Source organism: Serinus canaria, chromosome 7 (assembly GCF_022539315.1).
Source record: "Serinus canaria isolate serCan28SL12 chromosome 7, serCan2020, whole genome shotgun sequence".
Lineage (NCBI taxonomy): Eukaryota > Metazoa > Chordata > Aves > Passeriformes > Fringillidae > Serinus > Serinus canaria.
In genome coordinates this window covers 22,581,599-22,600,792 of record NC_066321.1, presented here as the reverse complement: position 1 = coordinate 22,600,792, position 19,194 = coordinate 22,581,599, and the positions used below count along the sequence as shown (strand labels likewise).

Below are 19,194 nucleotides of genomic sequence, written 5' to 3'. Positions count from 1 at the left end.
GTTAAGTTCAGGAAGTCTTTGAAGCTGTGGTATGAAAGTATGTGACATGGTAGCACTTAGTGTAGGTATGATGGGGTTGCTAGGTTGGAAATTAATCCTTGCAGAAGATTCTTCCTGGGTTTTTCTTTAACATGACTCAGCTAGAATGCATTTTTAGACAAATAAGCAGAAAGCTTACAGAAAATATATCAACAAAGCAGGGATAATTTTACATGACTGTGATAATAAAAGGATTTTTTGTTTTACTCTAAGGTTTGGCTAACTGTCATGAAATGATAATCCTTTAATTTAGTAATCTTAGTAATTTTATAGAGCATGTTCTGTGCTAATAATCACGTTGGCATTGTTGGCATAGACCACTGGAATTATGCAACCAAACCTTTTGGTTTCTGTTACTTGGTTGCAGTCAGGAAAACTGTTCCAGTGGAAATGACCCACCTTCTCTGAGTTCCAAATATTTGTGTCCCAGACAGGAGTGTATCTTTCCTCTGTCCCAAAGAGGAGTGCAGAGCACTGATAAGGCTCTGGAAGGCTCCAGCTCGGGCACAGATCTACAGCTGCACAATTTTGCATTACTGGCAGTAAAAACAAACAACACCCAACTCATGTTTTGGGTCATGGGTTAGAGCTGTGTAACTACTAGGAAAATTCAGGATTGGTTTTGTGCCAGTGAAATAATTAGGAACTAAAAATTGTAATTAAAATACGAAATCTTTTTATTCACTTGGGTGTAATCTCATTTTATGTGAAGCAAATGCTGTGTAACTGTGATTTCTAATGGAGCATCACATCTGCCTCCTATTTCCTACTACCTGATCTGTTCTTAATACCTTGCTTTTAATATTCCATATGAAGCCATTAATCTCAGTGTCTTCCTTTCTGAAGCAGAGATCCTCTGCTTCAGAGTGAGATGTGGTGATGATGAGTTGCAAAACACTGAAAGTAAATGTGGGAACTGAGATCAAACAGTACTGGGTGGATAAGTACAAAGAGGTGGGCTGATTCAGCTGAGAAAAAGTTCATATCTTTATTTCTGGTTAGTATTAGTGTTGGTTTTGGACCTGCCTCAGGACAGTTCCCATTTGTCCTCCAGCAGAACTTTCTTCTGTAACTTCATTCCTCCCTCATTAGCAATCAGTTCATGTGTTAATTGAAGCAGTTTTATCTGGTCCTGTGCCATGCTTCATAAGAGGAGAGTTGTCTTAATTGTCATGAAACTGTCTTTCAGCTGAAATGTTGCATATATGACACTGTAATGCTTAATACTGTTAATGCTTTAAAAGACTGAAGAACAGGATTTGACTGTAAAAATGCTGTTTTAGAGAGTTGGGAGGTGGAGCTTTTTGCTTTTTTATTAACATACTCTACATAGCAATGTGAAACAAATCACTCTTTTAGTAGGTGTTGTGTGTTGTATTTGAGAGTGAGCTTCTCTTATGAGAACAGCAAGCATAACTGGAAGAAAAAATTTACCAAAAAATAGAAGAAATGTACAAATTTGTACTCAAAAATACCTATAGATTGGTGGGGTTATTTCACACATGTCAGTCACTTTAGGAACTTGGAGCAAAAATCATCTCTGAGCCTGATTTAGATACTAGATCAGTACTTTGAAAATCAGTTTGTCAGGAGCAGGAAAGAAGAGGATGTGCTTGATGTTCCTGTGGAAATCAGGGAGCAAAATTTTAAAAGTTTCAAAGTTCACTGAGGATTTGGAGAATAGAAATTAAGTGCATGAAAAAAAAAGGAATAAGAGAAAGGATAAATTGGGTGGTGAACTACTATGAATTAGTTGAAAAAATTAGAGTGTGTAGCATAAGGATCTTTATAATCCTGAAGTCCAAAGTCTGAGTAGTTCTAAATACTTCACACTTCTACTGTAGCAGCTGACAGCTCTAACTCTCTAGTAAAGAGTGTCAGAAATTTCTCAGGATAATTTATCTGCAGCATCTGCTCTGAAAAGTCTCAAGTCTCTAATTTACCTTTTAAGAATTATGCTAATGAGCAGAGTATTGCTCCACAGAATAAAGAATGAATAACACTTTGTGGGAAGTATCTGACTTTTGTCCAATTTCAGTTCAGTGTTTTAAGGCCAGAATTGATAGCTTTTGTGGACTTTCCTAAAAATGCATGTAGGAGGTCCAGTCAGAATTGTTTATTTAATTGCATCTCTTTTCATCTGTATGCATCTCTGTTGCTATTTTAATATGGGAGGCAATGGGTTCTTGGGCAAATTAGGCAATTGTCTGTGTGGGGCTGGGGCATGTAAGCCTGCATTTATGTCACATCCTGAATTCTGTCCAAAGAAAGCGTGTTGAAAAATCAGGAATCTTTGCCTGTTTTCTTTTTTCTGGGATGTAAGAATGAGAGTGTGCCAATTGTTGTGAGCTCTGGAGGGGGTAAGGTGGGTGAGTGGGTAAAGCCACAAGTGGAGGAGGCAGTTCCTGGCAGTGGAGTTCATCTTGTGTTTATCGAGGTTCTGCCAGCTGCTCCTGTGATTCTAGTGTGACAGATTTCTCTGGCACTGGCCAGACAAATATTGACCTAGTGTTTCTTGGTGTAATGTGAAAGAAAATGATCTTTGTTTAGATTAGTGTTCCATATTAAACAAATAATACCCTATGCTACTCAGCGTTTGATCAAATAGTGTTTCAAAAAATGGATTGGAATAGTATTTGGCATCAAAAAATAGGATTATTCTCCTCAGGAGGAGAATGTCTTTGCTTTACAGTTCTGTGGCAATGAAGATCATATTTAGATTGCACTTGTTTGAATTTTGTGTTCTCAAGGGACATGTGTATTGTTCTCTTTTGGAAAGTAACTGTTCCTTTTCAGATCCAGTAGTGTGGCTGCTCTGGAATTACACACTTCAGGAAAGCTCCTTGTTACTGAAATTTTACAGCCTCCTGTTCTCAAGTAGCTCCTGGGTTTGACTCTGTAACATTTGTTTTAAAGAGCTTTTTCATTTTTTCCCTTAAGAGAGAAAGCAAGTTCAGATGGATGTATTTAACATTTTGGGGACAATTATACATGTCCTCTTGAATATCTAGAATTCCTCTCTCATCTTGACTTCTGCCTCTGTCTCCTTGTAGATGATCAATGACAATTGCAGAAAACAGCAAATGACATAGAGAGGTCAGCTTACTGCAAACAGTATTTAAAGCTTTTTTATTACAAAAGATACATCTTGCATGAGTCAAAATCATATCTTTTCACTGCTGAGAAATAGGATTTTGCACTTAAGGCACAAGACTTTGCAGTCCATGTTTTTAGCTTTGTCTTTCTTCTTTTGCTTGACAGCTTTCACAAAGGTTGTTTTGATTTTATTAAAAAATACAGCACTTCTGCTTTTCCCAAAGCACTGTTCTGAGGTATTCCTTTAAAGGCTTTCACAAGGATTTAGCAGGACAATATTGTAAGCAGAGCAAGGATGAGAGCTGCTAGCAGGTTTTGAAAAGAGCTGAGTGCAGATGATGATTGCATGGCTCTGGTCAGTAGCAAACAGGACACGTTTGAAAACAGCTTATTAGCTGTCCCTGTTGTCACAAGTGGGTGGATCAAGTGGGAAGGGAAGCAAAGATTAAAGGATTCAATAATTTATACTTTTTTTTCCTGTTTTACCATCTGTCCAGATCTACTTGTTTCTCCCTTGGGAAATTTAAGCTCTTCATTTTAACATCCAGCTATAATCTGCTGTCCAGAAGCTTTTACTTTGGATTATGAAAGCTGCATTTTTCCCCCCCTGTTTCTGGAATCTACATGGTTTGATTTGGAAAAAAAAGGAAAACAAAAAGTCATTTCAGTTGCAAGCAAACAGGGTTATTTCTGCTTTTACAACTTTAAATTACCTGATCTTTACCTGTGGTAATGTGTTGAAGGGTGAAATTCAAAAGCAAGGGTGAAACACTAATTCATAAGGGACAACTTTTTCTAGGATGTGGTATTTTGATGTCTATTTTCACAAAAGGTCAAATATAATTACTCTCTTTGGATTGTGAAACATTTTGAAAACCTGACAGCAGAAGTCTGCTGAGCTTGAAGTGGAATTCAGGCCTGTAAAAGTGAAGTGTCTTCTCACTGTCCTCATGGCATTTTTCAACATTTTTTTCTTCTTTGGCTCTTGGTCTGTGTCCTTATGGGCCATTAATCTATGGTAGCTGATTTACTAATTTAAAGCCTACAGAGGATGTCAGGTTAGCACTGCCACTAGCTCAGGTTTAGAAGAGCTAAATTCTGTTCAGGAGCTTTCATTTCTGCCATAACCTAGTCAAAAATTCAAATGTTTTCTTATACTGTGAAAAGTACACAGAGGATTTTAGCAGCTAGCCCAGTGAACAGTTTAACAGTTTAAGAAAGAAGTGTTTTTTAAATGAGAAACCTAGAGAATGAAAGGGTTTGGAAATAATGCTTTAAGTTACAACAAGGTTCATTAATGAGGGGGAAGTTCTATTTTTCAGAGTTTTTTGAATAAGATGTAGAAAATTTGGGTTTTGATCAAATCTCTTCTGGGTGTTTATTTATTGTCAGGAGATTATTTTTTCATATGGCTAAAATATTTTTTGTGCAGGCTTTGCTCTTTCAGAATTTCTTAATTTTAGATAAACATCTCTGTAGTGGAAGTTTGAGGGCTATCCCTTGCCCACTCTCCTTCCTGAAGGATCTCAATTTAAAAAAAAAATCTGAAATAAGTGGTCTCAATGCAGTCCCATCTATTTTGTCAGGCTATTTGGGTCATTTCAGAACTTATATTTCAGTAATGAGAGCCAGCTGCCCTGTTTGCTTTAGTTCCCATACCAGAATGTCCATACCAAAATTCATTTTCTGTTTTTAATGAACTCATAGAGATGAATGTTAAAAATTACCTAAACTATTAAATGTGCCAAAAGAAGGAAGGACAAAGGCTTTTTTTCCTCTTCTGTCTTGGATGTAGAATCCTCCTCTGGGGCTTGGGCTGGTTACTGGCATGACCTAAAGAAACTCCTAGCCAGTTCCATTTACAGCAGCCCTGTACCACTAAGAGCACAGGACAATAGTGGATATTTGGATGTTGCTGAAAGGTTTTCCTCTGCAATAATAGACCATTTGTTTGGAGCTACTCTGAATTCTGTAGTTTCAGTATCTGCAGGGAAATGGAACTGGAATAGAAGTCTCTCTCTAGCTAGCTCTTTCTACAGATTCTTGTGCCCTGCAGGAGTATGTGGATGATTTGATGGGTTTTAGAAATTTTTTCTTTCTTTCTTTTGTTCCTGGCTATGTATTGCCAATATGCCTGCTTCAACAGAGAGGTTGTTTTTGGTTGTTTTTCCACAAGAGTTATTCCAGGCTTAGCATATTAGTCATCCAAGCAAGCTGTGCTGCCAACTTTTGGTTTAGGCTTATATGAATAAGGCTCATTCAGGAGCCTCTAGAATGCAGAAATGAAGGCAAGGATTTAGTTTTCCACCCAGCAGGACCTGTGTTTTCCTGTATGCCCTGTAGCTGGTGAGCTAGATTTGTCTCCTGGGTGAACGACTCAAGCTTTTAACCACACTAAAATTTGAATTTTTGACTACTCATAGAAAGAGTATGATTGATCCAGCTTTTGCTGAACATATTTGCACAGTAAATGCAGGCACTTAACTTTCATGGCCCAAACTCACCTCTGGGACTGAAAGTATAGCCAGAGTGGTAAAAATCCCAAGTGCTTTGCAGTATGATAGCCTGCTGCTATATTCCCTATAAATGGATGGTGTGGTATACAGCTCCCAGCAGGGTAACAGATATCCAGGGAACACATTGCTTTTTCCCACTGTAAATAGACAAGGTGGTACAGATGATGCACTCACAGGATTATGCATGAGGCAAACACTGCATGTCAGAGTTACCTGTCTGGTTGAGGCCCACATTAATTTGCAGCCATATTTCATTTAGACATTGAGCAGTAAAATCTGAGTCACAGAATGAGCTGCCCAGTATCTCTAGGCACACTTCTCACATACTCAAGGAAAGTATGAGCATTACCTACAAGTGACCTCTTTTGTTGTTGCAGGTTATTTTAGTATCTGCTAACAAGCTGACGCGATACATAGAGCCATGCCAACTAACAGAAGATTTTGGAGGAACTCTCACCTATGATCACATGGATTGGTTGAATAAGAGGCTGGTTAGTTATCTGTGGTTTGGGGTTTTGGGTTTTTTTAATGTCTCCTTCTTGAGCCCTGAAATGGTTATTTGTGTAGGAAATGGTCACGTGTGTAGTCTTGTGGTGAGTAACACTGCCTTTACTCAAGGGGTGATCAAGCTACTGTCATCAATTTGTTGAACAACCAGTTCCTTAATGAAGCTCTTTTAGTAACACTAACTCCAGAAGAGCCTGAGTCTATGGTATAGTTGCTATAAAGGCAAATTGGGTGCTGTAGGAGAAGATCAAAACAAGGAAGAAATACCTGGATTCTGCAGTTGCTCCTGGATTATCTCTTAGGTCTTGGTTCCTGTGGTTTTAAGCTGTCCTACACCAAAACCTCTGTCAATGCAGTTTCCCCAGCAGACCAAGAAGCAGTAAATGTCCAGGAGCAACTACACCCTTTAATTATTAATCAGCACAAATTTAATCAGCACACATATTTTAAGCAACTGTTGGTATGCATAGATCTCCAGCATGTTCTTAATCTTTCCTTCATACTTGCTTTTTCAGTTAATTAACTAGAATTTTCAAAACAATCTTCATAGACACAGTGTGTTCCCTTCCTGTGTAATCTGTTCTATAAATGTGTGTGTCTCCAGGTGGGATCTCCAGGTGTGTTGCAATGGCACCTGCTTTCCTCTGAAATTTTAAGTAGTCCTAGATAAGTTAAGGAAAGTTCATTGGCAAGCTATTGATTAATAATTTAATAGCAGCAAAAATACCTGCAAGTTACTGTGCATGTCACATAAGACACCCAGTTGTGTTCAGCTCTGTTAAAAAGCAAAACCAGCCCTCAGAAGTCAGGTACAGAGGAATTGTCTGAACACTGCACAGTGTCTTGACTGTACAGGTGTTATCTAAGATCAGAAACCCCTGAATTCAATGAAACTGATGAGGGTATCTTATTCTATATAATCCTTCCATATAATATAATACAATACATTTTTATTTTATTTTACTTATTCATTACAATATGGTCCATTTGAATAGTGAGTAGAAGCTGGAATCTTTACAAAATTGTTTTAATCCTTCCAAGTAAGCTGGCCTGTAGTTGTGTAACATGCCTTGATTCTCTAGCATTATTAAAGGCTTAAATGAAGAATAAATATGTCCCTAAGATCTGACAGATTTTGCAGATATCGATTTTTTTCAGTATTCATTATATTCAGTGTAATATTTACTATCTGCCTAAGGAATCTTAGTGCTCTTAAGTGTTCTGTGAACAAACCTTGGTTTTCTGTTGTTTCCTCCCTACCATCTGAATGCTGGGAAATAATTGCATTGTGTAGAGACTGAAGTATACTAGTGGAACTACTGAATGAATTTGCACCAATGCCTTCAGTAAAGCTCCCTGAAATGGTTTCTTAAATCAAAACCTTCCTCTTCTTTAGGTATTTGAAAAGTTCACTAAAGAATCAACATCTTTACTGGATGAGCTTGCTCTAATTAACAATGGAAGTGATAAAGGAACTCAACAAGAAAGAGAGAGGTATGTGATTCACTTTTTGAAGTGAATGCTTTTGGATTATAAAATTTCATTTGAATTCCAGAAAAACACGGAAAAAATTATGTGCCTTAAATACCTTGAAATATGTCAAGAATTGTTAACCCTTTTAATGTAGACTACAAAGTACATGAGGGTATGTGTAGATAGATGCTCATTCAACTGATTACTTGCACCTCCACCTGTGTTTTGATTTAAGGAGTTAAAAAAGTGAGGACTTCACTAACTGAGAAAAAACCCTAGTCTTTTAAGACCTTTAGGTAGTTCCAGCCTTAGCTGAAGTTTTTAGTGCTACTGTAATACCAATTTTAATAATGTGTTTGTTTTTGGTTTTTTTTTTCCAAAGATCAATAGATTTGAACTTCCTTCCATCAGTTGATCCCGAGACGGTATTGCAGACAGGTATAGTAAGTCAAAAAATTGGAATGTTGGTCAGTAAAGTGACATAATTCATTTCAGTCCCCAACTGGAAGCACAGAGGCCACAGTTGTTTATCTTAGCCATCTTCACAATGTATTGACCTTACTGGCTACTGTAGTCTTTGGGTTAAAAAAAGTGATGCTAAGAAATGGAAGAACTCCAAACATGTCTTTTTAAATACTTTTCTTATAATCCCACTAACATCTTTACAATATTACCATAACTATTATGTTTAATTTTGGGAGTGCTTTGTTTCTAGCTGATGTCAATATATTTGCCTTATAGAATGGATCCATCTCAGTAGCCACCAAATGGTTACAATACAGAAAGCTTTTTCCTGCACAATTCTGACAATTTGCATCAGTCTAATTCTGGGCTGATCATCTGTTCAGAAAAGTGAAGCATGCTTCACTTCTTGGACTCTCCATGCAGCATTAAATGATTTGGGATTCCTTAACAAGTTGGGTCTAGGGTGAATTTCCTATTTGCAATAAAGTGTAATAGTCTGTTGATTTGGACTGCATTTTTTTTTAAATTTGTGTCTTTGTGGAATAGGTAATGCATAGTGTTAGGTGGTGATCAGAGTCTGAGTGCCTGGAATTTTTACCTTATAGCCTCCTATAAACTAATGTGTGGATCACATGAAATACTTATCACAGTGGCTTTATGTGCCCTCTGTGTAAACATTCAGCTCATCTAGATGTGGGATAATAGTGGTTTGAGTTAAAATGTGAAACAATTTCTGACTCTAGTCTTTGAAGTTTTGAAAACATGAAGTGTCTGTAGACAGTGTCACTAGATTTCAGCCTTAATTGAGTATTCTTGTCTAATAGTAAAGAACTTTGGACAAAACAGCAGTTCAGTTTTGTGTAAGCAGATGGCTCCTTAGCCCATTAGTTTATATGCATTCTCTGTTTTCTTAATTCTGGTAATGAGTTTTTTTGGTGGTATCAAGTTTCATAACTTCCATGGGACTGGATGATCCTTATGGCTCCTTTCCAGCTCAGCATATTCTGTGGCTAAATCGTGGGAGTTTAAGAGTCACCCTTTCTCTGTTAGAGTCACTGTACTGAAAGGCTGAGAAAAAGAGACATTAAACTCTCCCCAATTAAATTCTTATCTCCTAAGGACAGTTGTGAACAGAGGGTTTAGATAAAGGGCTTCTGTCTTCCATAACTACAGGTACCGTTCTTTTCTCAGGCTCCAAATCCACATATATGGATCTATGGTTCATAGAATTTGATAAGAACTTAGTTTGAAAAGATGGTTTTACCTGGAAAAATTGTGATTCTTTGCTGCTGAAACAATACAGTAAAATTACCCCAGTAGAACAAACTTGTAAAAGCCTGAGTCTGTTTGCTCTGCAGCTATCTGTGGAGTGTTATAAAAGATGAAATCCAAGATGTTTGTGCTGTAGTACAGCAAAATGTATTTGAATTCTTGAGACATTTCCATTTCATAGTAATATATGCTGAGTAATTTAAAGTTGTTTGCTGCAATTTTCAAAGCCCTTGGCATTTTGAATGTCTCAATAATAGCAGTTGAACTTAGTCTTTTGTTTCTCCCTTTTCCTTGAGGTATTACTATTACTCAAGTGGTAGGTTTTTTCTTTTAGTGAACTGTCATGTTACCATTTTAGGACCTGCAGAGCTAATGATCTCCAACTGGCACATTTTCACTTTCACACTAACATATCTTCAGTGACCAAACACTGTTTTATTTTAACTGTTTCACTGAGCTTTTGAGGAACAAATCAATGATCTGGATTAGCTTGTAGTGTGGTGTTTACATACTGAGAACTTCAACACAATAATAATATTCTTCAAACATTTTAAGCAAAACATTAAATAGTCAAAACATACTATTTTTGTGTATATGAAAGTCATGAACTCTAGAGAGTCTGTACCTTGATATGATGCTTCAGAGCACAAAGAAAAGGGCAAGACAGGTGAGAACAGAATACCGAAGAAATAGTTATTATTCAGCTTCACACTCTCTGTGAAGGAGTTGTACTTGCTATAGAAATCCTGAAAGACAACAGAAAAATTATCCAGTCAGATTTTTAGTGCCTCCGGAGCATTCATTCAATATAAGAACATGAATTTTTTTGAGAGAAATACTTTGGATGCTACTCACCATTTTGAAGTAAATCAGAGTACTTCAGAGTTGTTTCAGACTCAGGATTGTGCTTTCAATTTTCCTTACATTAGTCAATTTGAGTGATAGTCACAGTATCTCTTTTATATATCTGAAATATACCACATTTCTTTTCTTCTATTTTATGACTGATTGATCCAGCCCCACAAACTGCAACCAAATCTCTGCATGAAATTGTATCATTAAATGTGCCCGATGTATGGAAGATCATTAACTGCAAAAATGCTGCACTGCTGATGGTTTAAAATCAGACAATCTCACTGTGGCTAACTTTTGTGGGTTTTTTTCAGAATCCAGACTAACCACAACAATTCTGTGTGTCCCTGAAGGTCACGAGTTGCTCTCTGAGCTGCAGCAGCGCCGGTTCAATGGGTCTGACGGAGGGGTCTCCTGGTCCCCCATGGACGATGAGCTGCTGGCTCAGCCCCAGGTGATGAAGCTCCTGGACTCCCTCAGGGAGCAGTACACCCGCTACCAGGAGGTTTGCAGGCAGAGGAGCAAGCGCACACAGCTGGAGGAGATTCAGCAGAAGGTCATGCAGGTGAGCTTGCAGCTCTCCTTGGATGCAGTGAGGTGGTTTTGAGCTCAAGTGCCAGACTGTGATTGCTGCAAGAGTTGGAGGGGAGACCTTCGTGCCTCCCGTCACTGCAGAAATGTCAGTGTGCTGGGTTCACACAGTGCTGTAGGTTGTGGCTGCCGCAGTGACTTTCCAAAGGCCATTCTGATGGTGTGGAGGTTGCTATAAATGTGCTCTCTTGCCTTGGGGCTGTCCCTCTGCTGGGCACTGTGGCAGTGCATGGCTGCTGGCAAAGACAGGAACGCCTTTGAGCATCAACGCCTTTGCTTCCCCTGCCCACATCATTTAAAGTTCCTGCTGCTGAAGACAAGCCATTATTTATTCCTTTATTTGTCTATGCTTGGTGGTTTAACCTAAGCTGAAGTGCTTAAAGTGTCTGTATTTCAGGAACACCCTGGCAAGAATGAATATAAACTTCTTATCAATTGCTTGTTAAAGGTCACGATGAACTGGCTTGGTCCTTTGGAAACAGCCATGTAATTAGCACTTCCAGCATTTTCACAGCAGAGTCTCAGTAGAGAAAATCAAGGGAATGGAATTAATTTATTCATCTTGTGTTTATCGCTTGAAATTAGATATGTATATTTTCAAGATTCTGTATAGATTGAATATGCAGAAAATTGAATGGATAATTGCTTTTAACCTTTCAACATTGGCATTTCTAATGCATGTGGGGAGTGCAGGTCGAGTACTTGCACTTTACAGCATTGTAGATATGGGTAAAAATAAAAACTAATCAATTTTGTGATGTCTAGCATTGAAAATAGAAATCTTCTGAGACGACAATTTTAATTTCTACCGTAATTTGATTACTGTAAAAATCTAAAAAGGAGATGTCATTTGTTGATGTATTGAACTGGAAGTATTAAAAATATATGAGAGATTAATATAATCCTATATAGAGCATATCAGCACAGCTGTGGGTGCAATCAGGTGAAGTTTTTTTCCTATGTTTAAGTTCTAGTGGTTGATAGGATGTGATTTTATTGTCCCTTGGCAAACTGACATTGTTAATGCATGTAAGCAGAATAGTTTACCATTACTGAGCCTCATTTTGCAATATTTGTAGTAGAAATAGTTACTTGTTTGCTGTGTGTACACTACAGATGTTACCTGGCAAGTGAATTGAGTTTCAGTACACAGCAAGAATATGTTTTGCTCTTTTGCCAAATGAATCAGCTTTTTTTAAAGTGTGTTTAAAAGCTTTCTAAATGGCATACAAATATTTGAGGAAAAACTTAGTAAATCTAGGAAATTATTTCTTTTCTTTTGGTTTTACAGCAAAAAATTAGGCTAATAAAAACAGTTAAAGACTAAAAGTAGGAAGCTAATGATGGAAAGAAGGAAGCCAAGAGAGGCAAAGTGCCTTGGAATTTTTATTTTGACAAAATAAACAGAAGTTGCCATATAACAGTACTTGCAGTACATTAGTTAGAGTGGGTGTTTTTCCCTTGTGTTGCTGGATTGGTTTTTCTTGTGTGTGTTTTGATCTTCTGCTAGCTTTCTTTACAGTTTCATTCATATTTGTGTACCATCTTATATTGCTCAACACTCCTGCATTGCTTTTGTGTTCCTGTTTCAATTTCACTATTTGCTGCCTCTCCTCACTGTGGCATGCTTAGTTCTTATTCCTGTCTCAAACCCTCTAAATCCAAACTTGATCTCTCCCTTATGCCTTCAATACCTACCCTCTTTTGAATTACCCCTTTTGCTTCTGCTCCATGGTTTCGTTTCCCTCTCTTTTGTCTTTCATTTTGTAATGTAAAGGCTGCAGTGATTGTCAGATGGTTTGTAACAAGCAGTTTTTCTAAATGCTGCTGATTGTTGTAACTCTGTAGGCTAGGATAAACTCTGGCTTTGTCCCTCCTTAGGCAGAGGTGATAATTACTGTGTTTCTAGTCTTAATTCACAAAAATAACTGTGACCTCTTACAGTAGTCTTCTCATTAATGATTTCAAAATGTATTTTATGAAAATTACATCACATTTTTCTGCATGTCCCCTAGTAACTCATCCCTCCTCAGTTTGGGCATCTGTGACAAGAACTGGACAAGAATGTGCTGGTCTAAGCAGTTGCAGAATCAGTGCAGTAGTTGCTTGAAACTTTTAATGGAGAGGTGATCTTGGCCAGACAGGGCAGCTGCTAAGCAGTAGCCTTGTCCCCTGTTTCAGACTTGCATGAGAACTGCCATTTCCATGTGTAAATTTTCCAGGCCACTCTGACCTTAGAGAGGGACATCTGGGTCCCTTCACTTCTAGGTCACTTCCATATTTAAGCAGCAACAGCTGTGCAGAGGTGCTGAGCACAACAGGAAGTTTCTCTCTAAACAAAAAGAACCTGCAACTGTGGAGTCTGAGAATGAGAATGCTTTTGGAGCAATGAATATAAGCTCTGGAACAGTGCCTTGGCATGGGGCAGAAGAGGGCAGTGGGAAGGCAGACAGGCAATGACTCAGAGATGGAGTGGATTGAGGAGCCTTCTGTCATGGTGATTGTTCTTGACTGCTGTTGCAGGGCACTCCAGCAGCACTGGGAAAATGGCCCAGTTAGCCCCTGTTTCATTTGTCTTGTGGCTGTGGGGTTACATTGTGTATTGTGTCATATTTCCTGAAAATCTGTGTGAAGCTGTTGTGTGATTGATGTTTAAACAAAACTGACATTAAAGACAGGAAGCTGGCTTCCTATGCCTTTTTATTCAGGTTCAGAATCTAGAGGTATTCCTGCATTTCCTTACTTCAGGACTACAGTACTAAGAGACTTCTACACTTGGTTCAATTGCAGCAATCTCTCTTTACCAGCTATTTAAAAATTTATCAGGGAATTTTTCCATAGATATCATCTGATAATTCAGATTTGTGTAAAGAAACCAAAATTTGAGACCATCTGCTTTGCTTTGACTGATATTTACATCAAAAAAGTTTCAAAATAATAATAAAAGAAATCCAATACTTTAGTCCAAAGCTGTGACCCTGCAAAGACACATTCCCTGAGATGTGGCCACAAAAACTCATTAACAGGTTTCTGTTATTTGAATAGAGCAAGTTGGTGTGTCAGTTTAATTTTAAAACAAGTATGTAGCCTATACTTGAGTGTGAGTTTATTCAGCAAAAAAAGGAGAAAACTCTCAGGTGTGAGGCTGAATACAACTGTGCATTGTAATCACTATGGCAAAAAAAAATTCTGGTTTGAGCACGAGATGTCCATTATCATTGTGTTTGAGCTCTTTAAATGACAAGAGATATGAAATGACAATTGTCTATTTGAAAAATGTGGTCATAGCTGCCACCTGTTTTCGTGGAGCTGACAGGCTAAGGTTAATGAAAAGCAGTTTCTACTTAAAACTTTGAAGGATGTGAATGGATTCAACAACAAGATTTTTACAGAGCTAAAATTATCTGGGTTTTTTTCATAAACATGCTTTTTAAAATTTCTGCCTGTGTTACAAAATTCTGCTTGTACCAGTCTTTGTATAATTGATATGCTACTTTGTTTTTATCATCTTTATCTTTCTGACAGGTTGTCAATTGGCTTGAAGGACCTGGATCAGAGCAGCTAAGAACCCAGTGGGGAATAGGAGATTCCATTAGAGCTTCACAAGCTTTGCAACAGAAGCATGAAGAGATTGAGAGTCAGCACAGTGTGAGATTTCCCATACCCTTTTCAAGTATCAAAATGATTCTAAATACATCTAGTTATGAGCAATGTATTTTGGTTATGAGCATCTAGGAATTTTGCACAGTGCATGATGTTCTGAGTTACAGAGGAAATTACCTGAGCAGTTATAGAACTAATAGGATCATATTATATATATTTGCATATTATTTTTTTCCATTGTAGGAAAATGCAGATTTCAATCTGTGATTTTTCTTGGGTTTAGTATGTTACAGCAGATCTTAAATTTTCATGTAGAGTAGAAGGAATAAATTTACCTTCTCTCTGTCAAAATGTCTGACAAGTCCTGCACTTCTCAGGTGAATAACTTACTGTTTTTGTCTCTATTAGACTGCACTTAGCTGAACCTGGCTTAAGACTTTCATTGATCAGGACTTGATCAAGACTTTAGCTATACTTTATGTTCATAATGAAATCATGAGGATGCTGTTTTGTAACTACACTACCTTCACGCCTTTGCTTCTAATTTTGAATACTTCCTAAGCCTCAGTAGAATTTTTTCTTTCCATCAGATGATTAACTATAATTAGGTTATGAATATTCAGTGCTCCCAAAGGGAGTTTTGCTCAAGTGCTGTTCACCTTTTCTGACTTTCCTTGATGTAGGCACTGGCAATTCTGTCCACTTTTCCTAAGTGGAGTTTGCAGTAATGGCAATAAAAATAATCACTGGGTAATAGTTTTTTGAATATAATTTAAGGGAAAAAAAACTAAACCCCAAACACCCTGGACTACCTACTTCACTGACAAAAATAAATTTTAGTGTCTTTTAGTTATATTGGTATTTCAGACTGAAAAGAGAAAACAAGGCTGACCATTCTTTGTTTTGACTTGGATATCTGTAACAGAGAGCTGTGATTTAGCTGGGGCTAAAGGCAGCCCTGGAAGCCACTGAAATCCCACTGAAGTTCCCAGGCTGCCCTACAGTGTGCAGAAGCACTGGCAGCATGGAACACAGCTTGGGTCCCAGCTGCTGGCAGGAGTTTGCAGAAACAGCAGTCAGAAAGAAATATTTTATTTTATATCAAAAGAAGTAATTAGAAGACCACTGTCCTGCCTTGCATTTAGATGCCTGTTCAGAAATTAAAACCATTTTTTGTCAAAAATGTGCTTTGCCTTTTCCTTTGATATTTAGTGTACACTTCCTCTTTCATTGTTTTCCTGGTGTTTCTCTCCTAATACTTGAATTGACAGTTTGTATGCTTGCTTTCTTTCATCACCTTCTCTTTAATGGTGATTATGGTATTTTGAAGAGGCTTGCAAAAATGTTTGATTTGTTTTGAAGCTACTTTTTTACTTCAGTTTATTCTGAAGTGACAAAAATAATTTCCACAGGGTGCATTTTTGTTTGTTTTTCTGTGGGGAGAGGGTGGGGTTGGATTTTAGGGTGGTTTTAATTTTCTGCTAGTTTTATTCATGAGCAATACACAGGAACTGTTTTTGAGCAGGTCTTTGCTCCATGGGTTTGAGCTGTCACATACAACTGTGCCTAAATTCTCCCACAAAAAAGAAGAGAAACACACTTTTTATACCTGGTTTGCTGGTGTCTGAATTTTACTGATAGCTTGATCAAAAGAAATTACTGCAACTCTTACTTACTTTAATGCTAAAAATAAATAAAAACTGAAAAAAAAAAAAGAAACAAAACCCAAAATCCCTAAACAAATTAACTTTTTTTTTTATTATTCCTCATATTATAGTTTATATGTCACATTTAACTGGATTTGTATGTTCAGTGTCTAAGAGCTGGTTTTGTGAACTGATTGTGCTGAATCTGTGTATCCATAGCACACATGTCACAATGGAAGATGCTTTCACATTATGAGATCATGGTTGCTCCTTTTGGGACAGATGAGAAATTGATTCTGCTCTTGAATTTTTGACTGATTGCTAATTTAACTTTCTCATTGCTTTCTCTTTGTTCCCCTCCTTGCTCTTTTCATACTCTTTTTTTTCTGTGAGCAGATGGTAGAGGCAGCTCTGGGAAAAAAAAAGAAAAAAAAATCAGAAAATGGATATTTATACTCCGTTTTGCATGATTTGTAAATAAATGATGCAAAAGCTGAAGACATAATTTACAAAATTCTAAACATCCCAACAGGAGTGAGACAAGAATACAGATGAAATCGAATATTGTAGGCCAATAGATGGTGCTGTTCCATAGAAATGCACAGGACTCTTCAAGGTCAAAATTCGAGCTGTTGAGCAAACACATTTTGCTCTACAGGCATCTCAGCCATGCAAGATGTGAATGTGATCTGGATGTATCAAGCTGTTTTTAAATCTCACCAAATTGTTAAATATTTGAACTATTTTCCTCTGCAAATACACCAACAGGACAACATAACTAAATCTTATGTATGTATTCAGTAATCAAGCCATGTGAAAAACAAATCTGCACATTTGGAATTAAGTAGGATAAAGCTTTCCTTAAATAAGTTACAGGGATCATTTTGAAGTTTCTGTGCCTGGACTCCCTTTTGTTCAGAAGATAGAGATTACTTCCACTTTGTCAACAGCAGTATTTTTCCTAAATATTGTAAGGAAATTATTGCTACTTTCAGTCATGGGACTGAAAGTAACACCTGGATAGGGGTGTGAAGAGTTTTTTATAATAGCTGATCACTTGGCAAAAATGAACTTTTGTTTCAGTAAATCAGTACAGACATTTAAGCACTAGGAGTTTCTTTTAAAATGGTGAAATTCCTCTTTTGGTGGAAGTTTGTGCTGGGACCAGGAGCCATGCATTGAACCCTTCCCATCTTTCTGCACTAAGTTTTTTATACTACAATGTCTGTATTAACCTCTACTAAGCACTTTATTGAGAGTTGGTTTGAAATCAGGAATATTTTTTCCTTCTCTGTGAGATAGTGCAGCCTGTAATAACCTCCTTTTTCAATCTGATTACTTATTAGCCTGCAGCTGGATGTATACCATTTAAGAGAAATAAAATTACATTTGGCATTTTTAATTCTTCATCTTCTTGTGTTTCTAGGAGTGGTTTGCTGTTTATGTTGAGCTTAATCAGCAGATAGCAGCTCTTCTAAATGCAGGGGATGAGGAGGACCTTGTGGAATTGAAAGCATTGCAGCAACAGCTGAGTGATGTGTGTTACAGGCAGGCCAGCCAGCTGGAATTCAGGCAGAACCTATTGCAAGCAGCACTTGAATTCCACAGTGTTGCCCAGGATGTAAGTGTTTCTTCTTAATTTTTTTAAGGCACTGTCAATAAATTAGTGCCTTAGTATTGTAAATGTTGAATACGTTGGAAAAATATTCAGGGAGATGAGGGGAAATATGATGTCACTTGGAAAATGCTGTAAGACATCATTTAATGTAATTGAAACACTGAGAAAATTGGCTCCCCCTTGTTTTAGGAGGGAAGCACTTTGTAATATGTCTTACATTTCAGTAGTATTTGAAATAAAAAGGTTACTAGTTAAAAAGTTACTTTTTCACCCCTCTTTTTTTTTTTATTTAGAGGCATGTACATTAATTGTACTGGAATTTGTTGTACTTTTCATAGTTTCTTTTTGTAAAATGGCGTGTTTGTATCCTATATTTTTCTTAAAAAAGAAGTAGAATCTTGGCTTCTACTCTCCCACCATCTAGGGATGTGTGCTCTTGGATTTCTACAAGGCAGATGGGTCATTTATCTTGACTTTCATTTCCTCTAGCTGCAAAGAGAAATTTGAAAATGAAAACTTTCCAAACATTTATAAAATTGTAGACCCAACCATCTGAAGCTCAAACTTCATTTTAAATATCAGCATTTATGTTCTTACATTTTAGTTGTCTCAGCAGTTGGATGGTTTACTGGGAATGTTGTGTGTGGATGTAGCACCAGCAGATGGAGCATCAATTCAACAAACATTGAAACTACTGGAAGAGAAATTAAAAAGTGTTGGTAAGCCAGATATTTCTGCATTTCACACACACACATTCTAATAAGTGCATTCCAGGGGGAAAAAAGAGTAATCCATTTTTAAAAAATCACCAAAAAAGCAGGGGGAAAAGATCTCATGGCTTCTGATTCCTCACTATGCAGTGTTCCACTGAGCTGCTTTGGGTTGGCTTATGCCTTCTGCTGTGTGGTAGTTTTCCCTGGGGATATGAAGTGGAAATCTTTTAAATGTTTTACATCAAATATATATATTTGTTATATGCCATTATCATGCATTTCATCTATAAACAAACTTCTTTCCCCCATTAATCTTCTTTAGTGGCTTGGGATTACAGTGCTTAGATGATCTTTTTGTCTCCAGAATTGACACCTCAATGATTAAGGTTTTATCCACTGGCTTTTAGAATGCTTGTACTGGGTGTTTTGCAGTGACTTTGAATGTATATGTTAATAAATGGCACATTGAAGGTTTTTACACTGTCAAGCATATGGAATTATTTCAGCTGGAGGGAGTCTACAGTGATCAGCTTGCTCATTAAGTTGTGGCAGAAAAAGCTGCAAAGAAAAATAATTTATAGTAGAAGTAGATATGCTTGGAATATAACAGTTTGATGCATAAATGAGATATTCTTTCAGGAAAAGCAGATAGTAAAGCTGCCAAATAAGAGATGTAACAGCAGATCCCAAGGGTTGACAAATTTCCGTGTAGAAAATTGTATCAGCCATATCAGATGTATTATAAAGTAGTAACTTCTGCCAGCAGTGGAAGAACACTTAGGCTACAGCTGCTTAGCAATGAT

At 37.3% G+C, this 19,194-nt stretch overlaps 1 protein-coding gene across 3 annotated transcripts in view; it reads left to right on the top strand.

The window, feature by feature from the left end:
- Positions 1 to 19,194, top strand: part of SESTD1 (SEC14 and spectrin domain containing 1) — a 49,997-nt gene that overhangs the window by 21,745 nt on the left and 9,058 nt on the right. For all 3 annotated transcript variants that reach the window (XM_018911586.3, XM_009088033.4, XM_050976838.1), the window contains 7 exons: positions 6,029 to 6,142; positions 7,555 to 7,652; positions 8,014 to 8,069; positions 10,574 to 10,785; positions 14,337 to 14,459; positions 17,487 to 17,681; positions 18,283 to 18,397. In XM_018911586.3, the coding sequence (XP_018767131.1) occupies positions 6,029 to 6,142; positions 7,555 to 7,652; positions 8,014 to 8,069; positions 10,574 to 10,785; positions 14,337 to 14,459; positions 17,487 to 17,681; positions 18,283 to 18,397 (913 nt within the window). The remainder of the gene's footprint in view (positions 1 to 6,028; positions 6,143 to 7,554; positions 7,653 to 8,013; positions 8,070 to 10,573; positions 10,786 to 14,336; positions 14,460 to 17,486; positions 17,682 to 18,282; positions 18,398 to 19,194) is intronic.